This window comes from Brachycentrus maculatus, unplaced genomic scaffold, assembly GCF_059751285.1.
Source record: "Brachycentrus maculatus isolate JH-2025_06_01 unplaced genomic scaffold, ASM5975128v1 h1tg000493l, whole genome shotgun sequence".
In the NCBI taxonomy this organism is placed as follows: Eukaryota; Metazoa; Arthropoda; class Insecta; order Trichoptera; family Brachycentridae; genus Brachycentrus; species Brachycentrus maculatus.
In genome coordinates this window covers 369,043-390,000 of record NW_028281240.1, presented here as the reverse complement: position 1 = coordinate 390,000, position 20,958 = coordinate 369,043, and the positions used below count along the sequence as shown (strand labels likewise).

At 30.7% G+C, this 20,958-nt stretch overlaps 1 protein-coding gene across 5 annotated transcripts in view; it reads right to left on the bottom strand.

The window, feature by feature from the left end:
- LOC148302006 (agrin-like) overlaps positions 1 to 20,958 on the bottom strand; it is a 241,554-nt gene that overhangs the window by 29,482 nt on the left and 191,114 nt on the right. For all 5 annotated transcript variants that reach the window (XR_015838714.1, XM_088272297.1, XM_088272298.1 and 2 more), the window contains exons 7-9: positions 16,423 to 16,653; positions 9,133 to 9,236; positions 7,959 to 8,097 (exon numbers count right to left, since the gene is read on the bottom strand). Coding sequence is in view for 4 of the 5 variants with exons in the window: in XM_088272297.1 (XP_088128423.1) it covers positions 7,959 to 8,097; positions 9,133 to 9,236; positions 16,423 to 16,653 (474 nt within the window). In the remaining variant the exon portion in view is untranslated. The remainder of the gene's footprint in view (positions 1 to 7,958; positions 8,098 to 9,132; positions 9,237 to 16,422; positions 16,654 to 20,958) is intronic.

Sequence of the window (20,958 nt, the reverse complement as noted above, 5' to 3'; positions counted from 1 at the left end):
ACGTGCTAAATTACTAAACCGTTACCTTTATTGAATTTTGCAATAGAATTATTCCATTAAAAAATATGAAGCGACGTTTTAGGATCTTATAGGTATATAACCAGCACATTTTCTAATCATAATACGGAAATTGAAAAAATATATAATTCTCAATATTATCAATATTTAAAAAAATTACTTTGTGGTTAGTCATTTTTACTTATTTTTTTTACAAAAATGTTAATAATATTAGTATATAACCACTCACCGAGATTTTTATGTCTACCGGTTTCGAGACGTACCCGTCTCTTCGTCAGGACAATCACTACTTAAAAAAAAGACCTAAAAAAGGTCGACCAAAAATCGCATGTGTTAAACATTTTGTGTAGTTTTAAGTGTGCAAATGGTGCTATGGTGGTGAAGGGTGGTATTTTTTGCATTCTGTAGTAGTGATTGTCCTGACGAAGAGACGGGTACGTCTCGAAACCGGTAGACATAAAAATCTCGGTGAGTAGTTATATACTAATATTATTAACATTTTTGTAAAAAAATAAATAAGTGAAAAAATATAATTGGAGCTACCATGTCATATATATTTCATATCTTTTCATAACATTTTAAGTGTGTACAAAAAATATATAAACATTTTTAACTACTTTATACTTTTTGTCATCTTACCCAACATCGTTGTACAAATATCTTACCTGCTTTCAAATCTAAATAATACGATTTCTGATTGCCAGGATTTTTAATTGTTAGTATGGTATGTTGGGATTTTAATATCTGGTATTTCAAGAAGCGAGATCATTATCGAATACCGATTACTGAGTTTGAGTATAATAAAATACTTGTCAATCAATATATATGTATAAGCAGAATTGATAAAAACTACTTAATGAGTCATGAGTAAAATTTTGAGTTAGTATTTTGTTTATATTTGACGACTCATTTTTATTAACTACACCAGAAGTACCTACTCGTATTTTGACATTTCAATTTAGATGATGGAGAATATGGAAGTCTTGTGATTTACAGGGCTTATGACCATTCATAGGCTGATCAAGTGATCACATTACAAACTTACCTATTCTACCCATGACTAAAAATAACATTAAAATTAAATTGGACCGAATAAATAAATACCTGAAAATTCATAGTATTGCACACTCTTTAAAATTAAAATTGTGAAGTAAACCGAAAAAATAAAACTTGACATAATTGGTAACAAATACGAAAAGATCTTATGATTTCGATAAATGATAAAAATATAAAATAAAATATGAATATAAGAAAATGCGTCCTATCCAAATGCGTGCGAATTTTTTAATGAAAGGTGAAAAACATTTAAAAAAAAAATTAAATACGATTTATTCCACATAAAATTAAGATTTGAAATAAAAGTTTCAACAATGTGCAAAAACATGTGAGAATAATCGACATAAGGTTGACCCAGAAACTGGTCTAAATTGCATTAGTTAGGCATTACGTTTGTGCGAAGGTGATTCGGACATGGATATTTCTCAAACATTCCACCAGCAATCAAACATCGGTAAACATTCTCCCCTAAAACTATGCGAAGTGCGTAGATATTAAACGAAAGGGATCATATTGGTTTCGTTAAAATTTCCGAATTCGCTAATGGCTTCCAAGAATTCGATACCGATCCGAATTACCCCTTACCGTGCTTTGCAACGGGGAGGGTTGGAATAATTTATCGAGTATCCGTGGATTAACAGACTAACTTCAGTCAAACCTTTGTCAGTGATTTAACCTGTCATTGAATGGCAGTTCAATCCCGTGCGACTAACTAAACCATCGATTATCGGTGGATCTGGGATGGAATCTAACGATTTGGTTATGTGTATAAACGAAACAGTTAGCTTTGATAATGCTCCGATGAAATGTTCCGAGTCATCGACTCGGTATATTACTGAGGAATCGCAGTACGAATTCGTCCAATAAAACCAATTAATTTTATTGTCTTGAAAATGAATACGGCCTAGAACCCTCTTGATAATATTTAAGCTTTTATTTATTTTGATATAAAATTTAGTGATTCTTACAAACCATTATTTTTCTTTCGATTCTGAGAAAAAGCTTCAAAATACGTAAAATATAAATCATTTTCAAATAAATAAAATACTGTGACATTAAATCAATTATTTCTAAAGAGACTTAAAAAAATCAAAAAGACGTTTTAGCTACATTTCAACGAAGATAAACAATACTTATCTGACTCGGAAGGACTTTGGAGAGTATGTTATTTTGATATTATCACTTAATTCCAATTTAGAAGAACTTAAGCAGAAGTAATCGACGATGAACTTTTTCACTATAGTATTATCTTCAATCAAAATATCAATTATATTAATACAATTTTTGTAAAGGTTTCTTCTAAGGGTATATTCTTAAACATATGAAGCCAGTACGCGACTGGCTGCGTGAGAAGCGACAAGTGTTATTTTCGAACAATTTTTTACAATACAGTATACTACAATGTACTATTTATTGGAATTTGGCGAAAAATTTTATTTTATTTTTTTTTTTAGCTCCTTGCCTTTCATTTATTCGTTTCTTTTCAAAACTATATACTTATTCCCAAAAAAAAAACAATACCAAAAGGGTGTTTTAATAAAAAAAAAACAAAAATTACGTTAAATGGCCCGTAAAAAAATTACGTTAATAAATAAATAAAGTAGAAAACGTTTGTATATTTAATGATTATTAAATATACAAACGTTTTCTACTTTTATAAGCAGTGGGTTTATAGTACACGTCTTGTATTTTAGGTTGCTTACTTGACAACCTCAAACTTTTCATCTTTTTTTCTCTTATATATCGTAGTCGTACAGGAGAATGTGACCAACTAACAAAACATAAATTGTTCAGGAGGGCCATTTATGTAAGTCACTTTTGACTGGCAAGAAAATAAACATCAATGCAGTAAGTCATTTTTAACAAGTCAATGTATTGTACTTCCATGTTTAAAATCGCTTTGGGATTTTTCAGGGTAATGTTAAGCTAGTAAGATATCAAATAGTAAATAATCACGTTTTTGTTCAAAATGCACTTGGTCACTTTCTCCTGTATGACTACGATATTCTTATATTTCCAAAGAATTCCTAGCGCACTTTTTTGCCTCTTTTAAATTCTGGTATCATGAAACCTTATTGTTTCCTTGAAAATTTCCTGGCGATGTGTTTTTTACGTCGGCTGAGGGCGGAATCTCAATCCGAAAATTCGGTAGATTTCAGCCCCTCCTAAGTGAACCCATTCCCAAAATCATAAAAATGCCCCCCAAAGCACTTTTAAATCTTGATCGACCCCCAAGCGGCTTCAACCGAGCAGTAATGCAGTGAATCTCAACGACTGCAATTTTGCTCATGTTAGAAATAACGCCATTTGAAAAAGAAAATACGAGATAGTCAGATATTTCATATTTTGAGATCTCAAAATAGATGAAAAAGATATCTGGATATTTACAGGGCTTATTACCTGTCATAGAGTAGTTAAGTGATCTCTTTAAACACGTGATATATTGACAACCATAATTTTTTTTGAACTCAAACATAAATCATAAAAATCTCACCCCACTTCGTGTGGGAGTTTGGGGCAGTATCTATGGTTGATTTGAGAAAGCTTTTTTTAGCGGAGGTCCTTTTATTTAATTTAAAAAGTTCAATCAATAATGGTTAATTATGTATTTTTTGCGATTTATAAAAAATCTCTAGTTCTCTGTAGTGGTCAAGTCAGAAGTCGGAATTAATATCTCAACATAGATGAAGAAGTCTATTTGAGGTACGAACATGTAAATCTGGACGTTTACATGAATTTTGAGTAATGTGGTTGTAATCATGTGTGTCCGCCTCCGTAGTGTAATGGTCAGCATGCTCGCCTACCGTTCTGGAGGTCCCGGGTTCGATTCCCAGGGGGGTTAATAAATATAAGTGATTTTTTCACTCTAATATTTTTTCAATATTACACTGGACTGGTACCTGAAGTGGAGGCCTGATCACCTTTCCTTCATGTGTAAACGATCGAGATAACACTGCGTTTATATGAAGCAGTGCCCTATGCACCATTGAGGTGCGGTAAGGGATTTATTTTATTTTATTTTTAATCATGGGTGGAATGGTGAATGTAACACAGTGTATAAAGTGATCACTTAAACCAGCCAATGATATGTCGTAAGCAATGTAAATACCCAGATTACCATATTAATTGTAAGATATCTATGAAAGCATATAAGTTAATTAAACCAAAAGATATCTTAGTTAAGGTGTATTTCTTAATCAATATATCGTCTACACAAATTTAAAAAAAGTTTTGTGAAGAAAAAAATATATATATACGTACTCTAAAATGACACGAAATTGAACAAAAGGTTTTTTTTGTTAGGTGAGATTTTTATGAAACAAATTTTCACAAAAAACAATTATACCTACATATTTCAAAGTACTTTTAAAAGTATCCTAAGATAACAATGTATTTTATATTGACAGTGCTGTCAGCAGAAAGAAAAACAATATTTTTCACAAATAAATAATATTCACGAAAACGGAAAATTTAGATCCGATAAAGAGAAGCGAGTTGTCAGTTTTGTATACAAAGTAAAACACTTTCTCTGGAAAGAATAAGAAATTTGAATGTGACATAAACAAATTGTCTACATTTTTCGCACTGTCAAATTACAGGCGAAAATTTTAAGACGGTACATTTTCAACACTTTACAGTGTTAATCTAATATTTTTCATGCGCCAAATCGTGCCTGTAATAAATTTCCATTATGTACATTCCACAAGATTATATTGGATAGTAACAAGTATTTTTTACTTTAAAAAAAAATATTTTTGAAACACACATAAAACAGAGACTTCGACGAAAATTATACATTCTTAAAAATGAAATTAAAACATTTCCAATACTTGTTCACAAATCTGGGTTTCTCCACTTTATGGTTATTTTACATTTTTGTCATCATACGTGAAGAAGAAAATGGGCATTTACAGGGCCTACAAATTGTCATAGGCTGGTTAAATGATCTTTTTACACACGTGAAACATTCACCATTCTGCCACACTACAGACATTTTGGAAGTCATACATATATGATCAATATCATGATGTTCTATATTTTAGTTCACAACAGCCGTCTTTGATTTGAATCTATGAATCTATAAATACCCATACCTACATATTCTTCTTCATCTAAATATATTTAGACTTCAATAGTATAAATACACTCAAATTCCTGTAAGCACCGTGTATATATATATATATATATATATATATATATATATATATATATATATATATATATATATATATATATATATATATATATATATATATATATATATATATATATATATATATATGTAAATATATATATATATATAAATATATACATATACACACACACACACACACACACACACACACAGACACAAACACACTAAAATACACACACCCGCGCAATATAGAATTTAAAACGCTAAAAAATATCAGGGTAAAACATTTTTCGATATGTTTTAATCCAATTTGTGGCGTAGAAATGAGATCATTCCGTTAACGAATTAGGGATAAAACTCGCGATCGTAAACCACAAATAGCGAGCTTTAGACTAAAATATCGTTTAATGTTTAATTTATTCACCGGTTGGTAGTTTTTTTAAAACAATTTACAAGGTAATATAGCATCGTACAGTATTCGCCGCCCTACGTAATAATTTAAGGAATATATTCGTAGCAATAATTTAGAGAATTAGGGGCTAGCGTATGTGCGCGACCGGGACGTCTGATTTATGGTCTAAGGGGCTTAAATGTCCCCGATGTAGGTGCAACTCGGTGGCGCTACTTCCGGATCTAGCCCACGTAATAGAAATTAATTCTTGAACGGTCCCATTTGTCTCGACAGGATTAAGATATGACAGGGAAATACCCGTGATCACTTGATTAAGAAATCAAGATGGCGTCCCGTGAATCGCGGGTAGTGAAACGACTGAAAATCCCTCGGGAAAGAGAGTCGGATAATCACTCGTTTTTATGACAAAACGTTTTTTTGTCCGCCTCCACTTTATGGTGCATCGGGAACTGCTTCAAATCGATGCAATGTCAATTTGATTATTTATTATATAAAGGCAATGTAATCACTCCTGCGCTTGCAAATGTAGAGTGAAAATTAATATATACATTTACATATTTCGATCCCCCTGAAAATAGAACTCGTGACATCTACCACTGTAGCCTAACGTCCAAACCATTACCTACAAAGGTATTAATTACTAGAGAACAATTTTACGAGTGAACCTACCTTACTGACATGACAAATTTAAAATTTAATATTTGTAGACACATTTCGTAATCGAGTTCATAATTTGATTATGAGAATAATTAAACGGGCTGCGATAAAAATATCAAGAAAACGATATTGCTTAAAATAGCATCTCGCGTTTGAACGCTAAAATAAATTTTGAATAATTTTAAAACAAACATAAACTTTGGAGAAATTGGTAATTTCTCCACTGACTGAGGCGATCAAACGTTGAAAATTGTTCGAACACAAAAAGTTCTCTTAATTATTGAAACTTTCGAACTAATAACGCAGGAACCTAAGCTAATGGAGATTTTTTCTAGAAGGGAGGAGAATTTTCGTACAAAAGCGCAAAGGGCCACGAAGCGTCGGTATATTTATTTATATTGGATATTAGTTAGGTATGGATATTTCCCTCGGGTAGTTCTCACAAACGCGAGGGAAGAAAAGGCTTAAATATTAACGGTGCGAACGAAAGCGATAACAATGAATATTGGATTTCTGTTTCGGTTTTGTTCTAGTGGAAAGCCAAGGTACTCCCATACACTTCTGACTCCCTGGCATGATACTCATTATTGTTCAAGGAGGAAACGTTTATTGTACAATCGGCTTGATCTACACATTGATATGGGCGTATTATAGCTTCCGTTATTACTGTGTACCACCCAGGCACGCATTAGGCAAGTACAAAGATACAAGAAACCCATTGTTCAACTGTGAACTTAAAAAAAATATGTACCTTTTTGTTGATATTCTCTTTGTATGTATAGAATAATAAGTATTTGTCCCAACTTGCTTAATTTTTTTTGTCAAATTTTACCGTAAAGCATTTTCTTTAACGTTGCCTATACTTCGGCAATATAAGAGCTAAAAATTCAATTTACGTGGAATGTTAAAAATGTGTTTAGCGTTTTAATAATTATATACAATAGCATAGTAAAAATAATGCTTAATATTGATATAATTTAAATAAAACTTAGTAAATTACATTATGAGTACTATTTACCAGGTAAAAATGATAGATATTACCACATAATTATTGTCAAGTAATTAAATAAAAATATTTAAAAAAAACTTAGCTACCTTAGATCTGTAAAGTAGTGAAACACATTTTCATTTTTTTTAATTCTCAATTTAATGATATATCAGACGTTTACTCAATAAAACTCATACAAATAAGTAGTGTCTCAATTACACAAGCTGGTACGAGTACGGGATTGCAACCTCGAGTTTGATAACCTTTACTTATGCTCTTCCTACATATTATTTTTTTTCTCATAAAATATATATAACCCTCAGGTTCGATCACATTGCTTAAACATATATATATTTAGTTAACCCCATGTTAATCTGATAAGGTGCCTTATGCACCATTTGGGTGGTGGTAAGGGTCAAAAGAATAATATGTATACGCATCACGTAAATATTTTTATTTTGAAATAAGTGGAAAAGTTAATACGAAATAATCAAACAAATCACCTAATAAAAGATTTTTTCTCTTTATTTATTTTACCAGTCACTAGATTTCGTCCGTACTTATATCGTCAGACCAGCCCTTGGTCACTTTGAATGGTGCAATTCCTTAACACAACTTCTAATACCAAAGTTTCTCAATTCGAAAACAGAAGGAAAATTTTGTTCAAAATTCCAAATTGGAAATGTACTCACAGCAGTCTCCGTTGTAGGCCACAGTTACGTTTAGTTGTGCCTGGCAGGCCGCGCTGCGCAGGTGACACTCCGTGGCGTACGTCCGCCCGTCCGTCCCGCAGAGCTGGCCCGACTCCAGGATCGCCCCCGGCTCGGACACCTACACACATGGGTCAAACGCGTCAATATTTATTTATTTGGAAATTTAACAGAACAGTTACATAAATACATTTACAATGATAATTATACAACATAATGAAATCATTTCCTTACAAAATCCAAATACATGATTAATTTTGTCCGCCTCCGTAGTGTAATGGTCAGCACGCTCGGCTACCGTTCTGGTGGTCCCGGGTTCGATTCCCAAGCGGGGTAAATGATTTTTTCAATGTCATATTTATTCAGTATTACCCTGGACTGGTACCTGAAGCGGAGGGCTGATCACCTTTCCTTCATGTGTAAACGATCAAGATAACACTGCGTTTATATGACGCAGTGCCCTATGCACCATTGAGGTGCGGATAAGGGATTTATAATAATTATTATAAAACCTTAAGTAATTTCAAAACTGATGTATTTCAATCGTTTGAGTTAAATAAAAAAGATGTATGTGGATATTAAATAAACATTTTTGATTCTGAATAAACTAAAGTATTACTTTACTTTGATGAAAAGTTGTTTTTAACATAATTTTAAAAATTCAGAGTATAATTGTATTTGTTTTATAACAACAAGCTTTTTACTTCAAAATTATACTATCACATGATCTTATATTTGAATTATGTACAAATGTGTACATCACGTGTACACAGGACCTATCCCTCTTAAAAACAGGCCACAAGGCCTACACCAAAAGGAAGATAAAAAATTAAAATAATAAAACAATCTAAAAGGAGCTTGTAAAGATTAAAAAAAAAAAAATATATATATATATATATATATATATATATATATATATATATATATATATATATATATATATATATATATATATATATATATATATATATATTTAACATACTCGTAAGTATGTGACATGATTATTTTGTGTAATAAATAGTGAAAAAGAAATCTTACATATTTAAATGCTGTATCCTCTTTTCTTCATGTTGAATTTTATTGGAAGGTTTATTTAACTTATTAATTTTAAAAGGATATCACTTGATATATTCATATGATATATAAAAATACTCACTGAGTCAACATCTGAGCAGTTTCCTGGACACACACATTTGGTTTTCCCAACACTCTCCATCTCGCAGACACCATAGAATTCGCATTTTCGATCATCACAGGTTTCTGAAACAACAATAAAGTAATATTATGTCAAACAATTAACATCAAAATAGAATGCAATTTTTGTTCGATGAAATTTTGAACCTCAGCTGTTTATATACAGCGTCTGACGTGTACATCTACATACGTGACATTTTCTTGTTTTTCCCTAATCTTATTGGGTAAACGTCCATTTTTACTCCACTCCCGTGGAGTCGGAATGTATAGCTATCTTTCTCCTCTCTACGTTACATCTTTCATCTCTCTTATGTTATGAAATGTGCCTAATAAACGTGACGCTTTGTCATTGAAATTTCACTCTCGATTCTCGTCCAATTATCAATTATCGTTTGCCGCCTAAGAAGTTTCACTTCAGAAAGATAATCTCACAAGACAAAATGATATCTGTCTTTACAAGAAACGAAACCGTTTGTTTGATATATTTTCAATCTGGGTTTGAGCGTAAAGTAAATCCAAGACGCAAACGGCCGTTTGAGGTTAAGCTTGTATTAAACGCGGACTAATAAATAATTCCAAAATATCGTGCAATTTAATCATGCGACCACATGGTATCCACATTGTTCCTGCTTCCCTTTCTTAATACGGCCTTCAGTCGACCGATTGTGCTTTATATCAACCCGTAAATTACTCCAATAGTAATAATAAACCCGGCAATGAATGTACGGTGTGATTACAAGCGATTTATTTTTATAGAACAACGGGCTTAAGTGATATTTCGGATTTCGCCGTTTTATTCAAAGTAAATCGCACACGAATACATTCCGAGATTAAATCGACCCAAAATACGACATTTTATACGGGAAATAAAAGGATATTATTTTCTACTTTATTTAACAACACCCCCGACGGGTCAATTAAAAATCGATTTGAGGTTCTGTCGCGAAAACAAAGCGACCCCGTAAACACTATTAATCACGTTTAACGTGTTTACTAATATAATATTTCCTTTTGAAATGTATCTTTACGATCGTGTGTAAAAATAAACTCGTACTTAAAGCTGTACTGTACTTAAATACACAATGACTTTGTTACCAATAGTTAGTTACGCTTTATAAGAAACGATTTATAATATCGAGTCGTTGCCGACAGAACAACGTAAACGGAAATTTGACAAAAATATCGAACTTTTCCAGGAAAATTATCATAAACACTAAAAGGGCTCATATGGTTTTATTTTAGTTAATCTACTACCACTACTGACCCATAAACCATAAATAAAACTTTTTATCACTTGAATGTTTTATTTTAACGACTAGTTACGGAAACTACAGATGTTTCCATCTATGGGTTTGAAAATAAACTTAAGCATTAATAAGGATAAATTATTATCTGTACTGATTTATCATTATTAATGCTTTAGTTTAAAATCAATCTCGTAGATAGAAGCATCTGTAGCTTCCAAAACTGGTCGTTAAAATATAATACTCAATTGGTAAAAAAACAAGTATTTTTTAAAAATAATTTAATCACATCTTACCACAAAGTGAATGCCAAAACAATAAATATTACTTCTGACCCCTTTTCGCATCCAAATAGTGCACAGGGCACTACATCAAATTGATGAAATGTCAAGTTGATCGTTATGAAATCAAGGTGATCAATGATCAAGTATTTCCAATACTTGATGCGGTAAGGTAAGTTGGAATAATCAGCGAGTATGTATAAGGAGACGCATGAATGTGGAAGAAGCGAAGATTGTTTGCATGACAGATTAGTGTGTCGTTTTTTTTTCTTCTCTGGCTACCCCTGTTTACCCCATAATTAACTATAATATAAAGACAGGGTTTAACCTTTACTGGTCCAATGTCGAATCTCATTCGACATCGATTTTTTGATCTTAGGTCCATGTCGGATGTTATTCGCCATTTTTTTAATCATTAGTATTATTTATTTAAATTCCAAGCTTACATTTTTGTCACCCGTATCTATTACTACAGTATGTGGACCAGAGGACAAAATATGTTTTTTTTCCCAATTGGAATGTAACTGTCTTACTAGATTAAAAAAAATATAATTAACGGGACCGGAAAGGGTTAACCCCCTAATCGAGGAAGCAACGCGATGGTTAGTTTTAAATTATATCCTATTTAAATAGTGAATAGGAATAAGATACAGTAACGACGTAGAAGCTAAATAAAATTTGTGACACTTTAGAGATTTAGTTAGAGAAGCGATTTGACGCGTGCTCGGAATATTTCCCCTGTTGGTCGGTAAAACGAATGGGGCCGCATTGTAAATTCTCTAGAATATAATATAAACTCACGTTAGGACTTACACATAAGGATCCACTGTATTTGGACATAGGATCTCTCTTCATCTCGGGGGATAACCCACACTATACCTTTGCAGCCCGTAGCGTGTAGTGAGAATAAGACCGGGATACTGGATGTCGTGTTTCTTATGTGGAGAGTTCATTTGTTAGGGACGAGAAGTTGTTTTGTGCACCTTTATGATGTCACCTGCATAAATTGCTTGCAGTGGGAAACGTAAGCCATGAAATGGAATATTAATGATTTGTGCTTTTCTCAAGTCTGAAACACGTAAACTGCGACGAGAAAACCATTTTAAGGCAACCGATCTTTCGAGATTTTATACGTGCGATAAAATCGGCTTGATGTAGTTTTTTGATGATGTTTTTTTAGATGAATCAATAATGAATAAATATTTTTCCTATTTTAAGGAATAACTCGCGGAGCCTTTATTTTAGAGGCTTGTTTGTAGCTAGGATAGTAAGGGCGATAAATGTGAGGCATCATCACAAATACCTATACCAATAAAAAATAATTATTTGTAGAATTGATTATGTAATTGGTAGGAATAGAACCCTCGATACCAGGTTCGAATTCAAGCATGTAGGTACCCAACACGTCACGGCACCTCGATTAAATGAAATTATTTAAAAGTATTACTTTATCAGGGTTTTCTATTAACACTACTTGATCCGGGAGACCTGTCTTCTGTATAACAAGTGATTTAACAAGCAATTTCATAAATTACATAAAATTATGTAATTTATAAAATTGCTTTTGTAAAATCAATACGTTTATTATTTTTATAAAGTGATTACTTTGTTTGTTGATAATAGAAAATTTCAAATTTAATTTGTGAAATATTACACTCTCCTTATCATTCATCGTTCACTTTGTGCACTGCCACTAAAAGAGAATTATGTCACTTTTTAATAGTAATTACACAAAGTGAACGATGAATGTCAAGGAGAGTGTTATATTACCATACCGCAAAGTTAACAATACAAATAACATACAAAATTTATCAAAAAAATATTACAAAAACAAAAAGAGCATGATTTTTTTAGGTTGTATCAAATTATTTTGACTAATTCTAACATAAATCGTAAGTTCTTTTTAATAGATTTATATTATCCACTGACACTTCGTGATGAAATTGCATTTTTAATTTATTATTAGATTAAAACCAATATTTTTAGCTTTTCCACGTTTTTTAAAACAAATAAAACAAATAAAAAAGTGGAAAAGCTAAAAATATTGGTTTTAATCTAATAATAAATTAAATCGTAAGTGGTTTGGTGTGAGATGACATATGGTCATCGTTTTCCATGGAAGAAGACAGGGGAGGAAGGGAAACGGGTTTATGGGAAACCAACAAAAACACAGTATTAACGATGGGTTTTGAGATGTTATGTTATCAAGTTCTTTATTGCATCATAAGTTATTATCAAGTGTAATAAAGATAATGGCTGTACTATTCGTTAAGTAATTATTCAGATTAAGATAAAAAGTTTACAGATAACGTTTCGTTAATTTACTTTTTAATTGATAATTTCATCGTCGATATAAAATGTAAAATGTATTAACAAATTATTTAAGCAAACGTCGAGTTTTTGCAAGTATTGTAATTATTACCTTTGTTAATTAATCTCGTATGTTAGACGACGTCTTATGAAGGTGGGATATGTGTTGATCTTACGGAAAATCTAAAATTAGTCTACTTTGACAAAGTGTTTTATAACGTTGTAAGAAACACAAATAAGAAAATGTTTAAGTAGGAGTATATTAATTTATACCATCTTTTAAACAAGATGTTATTTTAGAAATTTTCTTTTAATACTAGTTTAATTTTTGTTATTTTTAATTCATTTTTTAAAAATAATTTCTGTTTTCATTTTGAGCCTATTTTTTTTATAGTCTTTTACTTTAAAACATATCATTATATTGAATCTGGATTTATTTGATATCACAATATAGATGAAGAATTTGAATTTATCCTGTAAATGACTCTTTCTTTCACATGCTAGTTTTCGGCTCCATCTTTGGTTGAGTTGAGTAATTTTTTTTTAATTAGGTTTGTGACCTTTATGAAATGTATGTAAGATTATTCTCAAATCATTTTACAAACTAGAAGATGATTGAATACATGATTTTTAAATTTTTATGTAACTTATATTTTGATCGGCTATAAACTTTAATTTTCAATTTGTCCAAATATTTGTTGAAATCTCAACAAAGATAATGAAGAATATGAATGTCAGGGTATTTTTTTTTTAATCCATGCTAAGATATCAATATAAATAACTGGACGAAACCCATATTTGTGAACTAATATCTGGACACTCAAATATTCGCCATTTTGTATGAAAAATTAGTAATTCATAAATTAACAACATTCATGTACAATACCACGTTTAGGTTTAGTATACACAATAAGTTTACTAGTTTCAAGAACAACATGTTGTCATCGACAGGAGAGATATTGCATACTAATTTTGAGTGAAACATTGAGAGTGGATATATATATATATATATATATATATATATATATATATATATATATATATATATATATATATATATATATATATATATATATATATATATATATATATATATATATATATATATATATATATATATATATATATATATATATATATATATATATATATATATATATATATATATATATATATATATATATATATATATATATATATATATATATATATATATATATATATATATATATATATATATATATATATATATATATATATATATATATATATATATATATATATATATATATATATATATATATATATATATATATATATACATATATATATATAGACATAGTCATACCTTTTATAATTCAGCACCAACAAAGAATTATTTAAAAAATTCCTTTATTTATCGAAGTTGTGGAAAATTTAATGAATGTTGTACCAACCTTGATATGTTCTACTCCAATCTTTCAAAATTTAAAGCTAAATTGTTCGAAATCTTATAAACCCAAAAAAGTAATTCTATTCCCTGTCCTTCCCTTTCCTTCTTTTCCTATCACTGCCATCTCCTTTTCTCTTTATCCCATCCTTGTCTCATGTCTCTTCCTTTATATAGACCTCTCTTATATATAGTTGTGAAGAACTATAATTGGTACTCATGATTTTATTTTTTGTATTCTGTATGTATCATATATTGTAACTGTCGTTCTTCCTTCCAATAAAAAAAAAAAAAAAAAAAATATATATATATATATATATATATATATATATATATATATACACACATACACATATATTTTTTGAATTGTTAAATTGGATGAACTAACGAATATAATTGTGCGAAGTACATGTTCTTTAATCGAACTCAAGAGCATGATCATGTAAGTAAAATAATTATGAGTGTGTAATGATATAACGATATGAAATAATGAAGGAAATCACTATAAAATCTGCCTGAAACCATATTAAAATAAACACAGAAATTCTATTAATTAAACTTGGTAAACATTCGCCAAATCAATTACATCCGGCCTACTTAATTTTCAAGATAAGGTTTAATTAAAACATCGATTAGAAAACTAATGCACGGGATCACCACACCTATTTCATTTTCTCGACCCTTCTGGAAATGCTCTCGTAATAACAGGCCGCGTTTTGGGGCACTCTGTATCCTCACTGATGCCCACCCTTTAAATTAACCTTTCAGATTCAATATTAGTGTAAAAGGTTTTTAATAGATTAATAATGCCAGAAAGCACATTACGTGAATGTGTAAGCTTACATTAGAGTTTTAAGGGTTTCCTAATTAGAATTTTTCATAAAATTTTAGTTTAACAGCGTGCTTGTCAAATAAATAAGGAAAACGGGGCATCATTTAATGACGAAATAATTTAAATGAAAATTAGACTTAACTCATTATTACCCTAATTTCATTCCAGATATTTTAAACATTAATTAATAAAAAAAAATGTGGCTGACAATGAATGAATTTTTCTATTTTTTTTTTATTCTTTATTTTAAGTTCTTTTTCATTAAACAATATAATATAAAAAATTACAAGTACAAAAAACAAACATAAAAAAAATACATAATATTATACAAAAGAAGATCTCACAAAGGCATGGCCTGTGTGTGGGTATACATTTTATTTAGCTTATTTCTTTGCATAATAGAAATTATTAGTTTACGCATTATCCATGGTTACATTTTTTTGTGTTTCCTTTTTGTATAGGTAGTTTAATACTTCATAGTGTTATTGAATTAACAACATTTTGAGTGTGTCCAAATACTTGTTGACAAATCTGGATTATCTAAAGTTACAGGAGTTATTTTTCATATTATTTAATAACATAACTCAAACCAGCCTATGACGGACGTGCCCAGACTTCCATATTATTCTTCATTTGTGTCGAAATGTTATAAACATAATTTTTATTTACATAATTTTTAAACGTAGATATTTTTCGATACAAAAGAGTGTACGTGCAGTAATTTTTTAATATTATTAGGTAAACTTTGTTGAACTAGTTCAAATATGATAATATTCAGATAACAAAATAATAATAATAATAATAAAACCCTTATCCGCACTCCAATGGTGCATAGGGCACTGCGTCATATAAACGCAGTGTTATCTTGATGGTTTACACATGAAGGGAAGGTGATAAGAAAGGTGATATGAAGATAACAAAAAATCAGGGTAATAAAAGAAAATTATGATAAAAAACACATTCATTTACTCCCCCCTGGGAATCGAACCCAGGACCCCATAATATGGTAGCTAAATGTGCCCCGTAAATGCCCAGACTTCCATATTCTTCTTCATCTATGTTGAGATGTCGAAAAATAATATGAAATGTGCTAACCACTACAATACGGAGGTGGTCAAAATAAATATTATACTATCTAAATACCACAATATCTTACCACAAGTTCCGTTGTAGAGGAGGACGAGACTGTCTCGTTGTTCGTGCTCGCCGGGCGACATACACGCGCGCTCGCGCAGCTTGCACTCGTTCGCGTACGTGCGACCGTCGCTGCCGCACACGGGCTCCAGCTGCGCGCCGCACGCCGGGCACGAGCACGACGCGCGCCCAGAGCGTGCCACGCAAGCGCCGCCGAACGGGCACGTCATGTTGGCACATGGACCAGCCTTACCTGAGAAAAAGAAGAAGAAAAAATCAATAGTAGTTTACTCACAATAGTCGGAGGTGGAAAATGAGAAAATTTACAATATAAAATTGTAGGTTTCTATAATATCATAGGTGTTTTTTTGGTTAAGCTTAGATTAATGATTTTTCATATTACTTAAGTACTCTCACAAAATTGCATTTTATTGCAGGGCTAGAGTATTAACAGTACCACGAAATCCGTTTTAGTTTCAACTTTAAAAGAATAAAATAGGAATTAAAATAATTTAGTATTAAGGAGCACTGGTATACTTGACTACAGTTAAAATATCTTCCGAAGTCTGAGCATACCAAGGCTTAGGACCTAACATATATCTGGCTTAATTGATCACTTTATTCACACGTGTTACGTTCTTTATTCTACCCATTATTGAACATCTACCTTGCATAAACGTTCAACGTGTATATATGCAATGGTATTGGATCCATTTCACATATATGTTCAATAATGAGCAAAATGGTGAACTTTGCACAAACGTATAAAGTGATCACTTGAGCCAGCCAAATGCCAGGTCGTAAGCACTGGAATGCTCAGACTTCCATTTTTTTTTATATAAAAACCGATGGATGTTTCATATCGAGAGACAAACATATGGTAACATGATATTGAAAGTTTAATTGAATTTATTTTTAAAGTCCATGGTACTAAGTAGGTTTTTTACAAAACCGATATTTTAATATTGCTGGTCATAATTTGTGAATAAATACATATATCTTCTGGTAATTTATCGCCTCATAAATCCTTCCCCAAACACATTTTCACTTCTATCTTTTTATGTCCAATTATTCTTATTGTTTTATCGTTGTATTTTAGTTATTTCGCACTATAAGCTAAGGTTAAAGATGAAACAGTAGGATTGACTTTTGAAAATGCCGTAATATGAAATTAATATTTATTATTTTCCATCTCAGTTCTTTTGTGCAAACCTTTTTTATAATCCTGTTTTCCCCATTAAACATTTTAATAAATTGTTTCCAAATTCGAGGAATTGAATAAAGGGTCAGAATTATAATATTGAAGAAAAAGTTGTTTTTTCGGCGAAGGAGATAATTTCGGACGAGGATTTGCTCGGGATTATCTAACCTGCTATTTTACATCAGAAAATATCAAACTCGTTAGTGACATGGAAAGCGGAGCGGAGGGTTGAGGGGAGGGAGGGGGAGGAAACAAAAAAGGAGAGAAATTTTCTAAATTTTTATGCCCGAAGAGAATTTGGAAAAGTTTCATTTTTATGTCTTTTACGCTCATGGAATTGAGTAAAAGGTGTCGAAAATGGAGGATTTTCTTTTTCAGAGGAAAATTAAATTCTTGTACACGACCATTTTCATTAAATACTAGCTGAGCTAGAGTTCACAGAGAGAGTAAGTGGCTAGTCGAAAGCACTGTAACTACATCGTGATATTTGTGATGTATCTTTTTCAGAGGAAAATTAAATTCTTGTACACGACCATTATCATTAAATACTAGCTGAGCTAAAGTTCGCAGAGAGAGTAAGTGGCTAGTCGAAAGTACTGTAACTACATCGTGATATTTGTGATGTATCTTTTTCAGAAGAAAATTAAATTCTTGTACACGACCATTTTCATTAAATACTAGCTCAGATAAAGTTCGCAGAAAGAGGCAGATGATTGCCTAGTTGAAAGTACCGTAACTGCCTTGCGATATTTGTGATGTATTAGGTACACAAATAACATGCTATATTCTACTTTTATGCTGGCGAGGAAAACATAATACTAGATTATAAAAAAATACATAAAAACATTGAAAAGTTTGAAATATAGTAGAAAAGTCTTAACAACACAGGTTCCGCCATTTAAAACATAAATTTCGTTTTAATACGTGGTTTGTTGAGGTTTTTAGCAGTACAAGTTATTATGACTGATTTTCTAAAAAAATGTAAATTTAGAATTTAAAAAAATGTAGATTTTTTTAAAAATCTTAAAATTTTTACTCAGTCGAATATGCACTTGTTTTATATTGCAACATTTGTCACCTGGTACAGGTATAACACGATTTTCTTTAATTTTTACTAAAATGGCAGCGCCATCTGTTGACTTAAACAGTAACGCACGCAATACTTAATATTATTTATGCAGACAGCGTGTTTCTTGACGGCTGAAAATTATTGTATACCCAGAAGCATTGTGAAGTTAAAAATATGTATGGTAATTCTTTTTTTCCTTTTCAATTTTACTGGACTAAGCCACAGCAATTTTGTGATTCCACAATCCACAGTAATTTGTAGTATTCTTATAATTGACAAATCGTTTTTTTTAAATGTATTTTTGATAAATTGATTCTATGAATTGAAACGTTAACGCTGTAATGTACTTAAATTGTATTTTAAATATGACGATTTGATATTTTGGTATTGTATTAATATGTAAATATTTAAACGTTTATAGAAAGTGATTCCAAAGAAATTTATTCCAGAAAGAAAAAAAACATTTGTAGCATCCTTAATAAATATTCCACGTTAAATGAGAGTTACTTTGTTTTTGGAACACTCGCATACATAGATGGGATTGATTATACGAAAGAAAAAAAATATTACACCCTTACTGATCCAGAAGCGAGGAAAAAGATTTGAGGGAAAAAAAACTTGTCAAGATTCGAAATCAAAATTGCTAAACGATGGAAAAAAAACAAAGTTTTTGTTTGCAGTACTGACGGAGAAGAGCGCGACTAAATCTATTTAGTGGAGAGTCTTCACGCAAACAAATCTGCGTTCGGGTAAGGCCTTCGTCGATAAATCCCGGCAGTATTCCGGAAATACACGAGCGCGAAAACAAAATGGGGACAATCTAGCAGAGTGAGTAGTATAAACACTGTAAAGTGATCGGTTTTCGTTGAAGATTCGCGTTGCAGGGATATCACTTAAGGCTCAGGAATCACTTCACTCAAAACAGAAGATAAAATCAGTTTTAAATTCCTATACTCCGTGTATACAAGCAAGTTCTAGTCTGTATAAATACAAATATTTCAATTAATAAACCTATAAATTTTCTATATGATATATACAATCAATATTTGAAGCACGAACGCTGTGATTTTTCATCTCTTTTAATTTTTTTTTCAAAACATATTACATACATGTATACATATTATATTCTCGATGAGTAATTTCTATTTCTAATCTTGGGACATGGGATTAAGGTTTACAAGACTGGAACACAAACAATAAAGTCACAAAAAAGATTTAAAAAAAATAACCAAAACTAAATACAGAATATAATAATATAATACCATAATTAAAGTTATTTTGAAAAAAAACATATATCCAACAAAATTATTATTTAAAAATTTTCAAGTCCCAAATATAGAATCCATTTATAAAAAAACCGCAATTTTTCAATAAACTCCCTTAAGAAATAAAAAAATAGATGATATAAAAATACTTAAGAAAAAAATTAAAGCTCTATACATTTAAATCTTGAAAAAATATACAAAAAATACTATTATATCTTTTATTATATAACATTAAACCACGAATGTAAGTCCCTCTCCAAGCACAAGAGCTCAGCCTCTTTTATGGAGAGGAACAGCGTATCGAAATATAAAAGCTCTCTATATGTATAAATGATTCAAATGTATTATGATATAAATAAAAATGTAAATATATTAAATGAATAAAAAAAAACATGGCAAAATATAAAAATAATAAACAGGTATAATAAATAGGCATAAGAAGCATATTTAAAAGAAATAAATGAGAAAAACGAAAGGTAAGAAGCATATTTAAAATAAACAAATGAGAAAATATAAAAAATGAGAAAATGTAACAAATGAGAAAATATGAAAAAATATACGGTCAAAATAAAATAGAAAAATATGACTAATCACTACATATATATCTTTCTAAGTATTTTTTCAGATAATTTATTTTGGATCCCCGAATAAAAAATAATAAATTTAAAATGTGTGTCAACTTGATATGAAACATCATTCTTCCATTTTTTATGAAAGCAGATGTAAGTCTGACATCCCAGGGCTTACGACCTGGAATTCGGCTGGCTTAAGCGATCACTTAATACATTTGCGTAACGTTCATCATTCTGTCCATTATTGAACATCCATATTGCATTATTTCTTGAAACCTGTGTAAGTGCAATAGTCTTAGATCCTTTCGCATACCGATAAAGATTTCGATACATTCGTGAAGTATGGCCGGCGCCATCAGTTGAGGGATCGGTGAAGTATTTATAAGCTTAACCCTTAATCAGATGGGTGATTGAAAATATAAGTTATTTTTGTTTGTGAGATTTTATTATC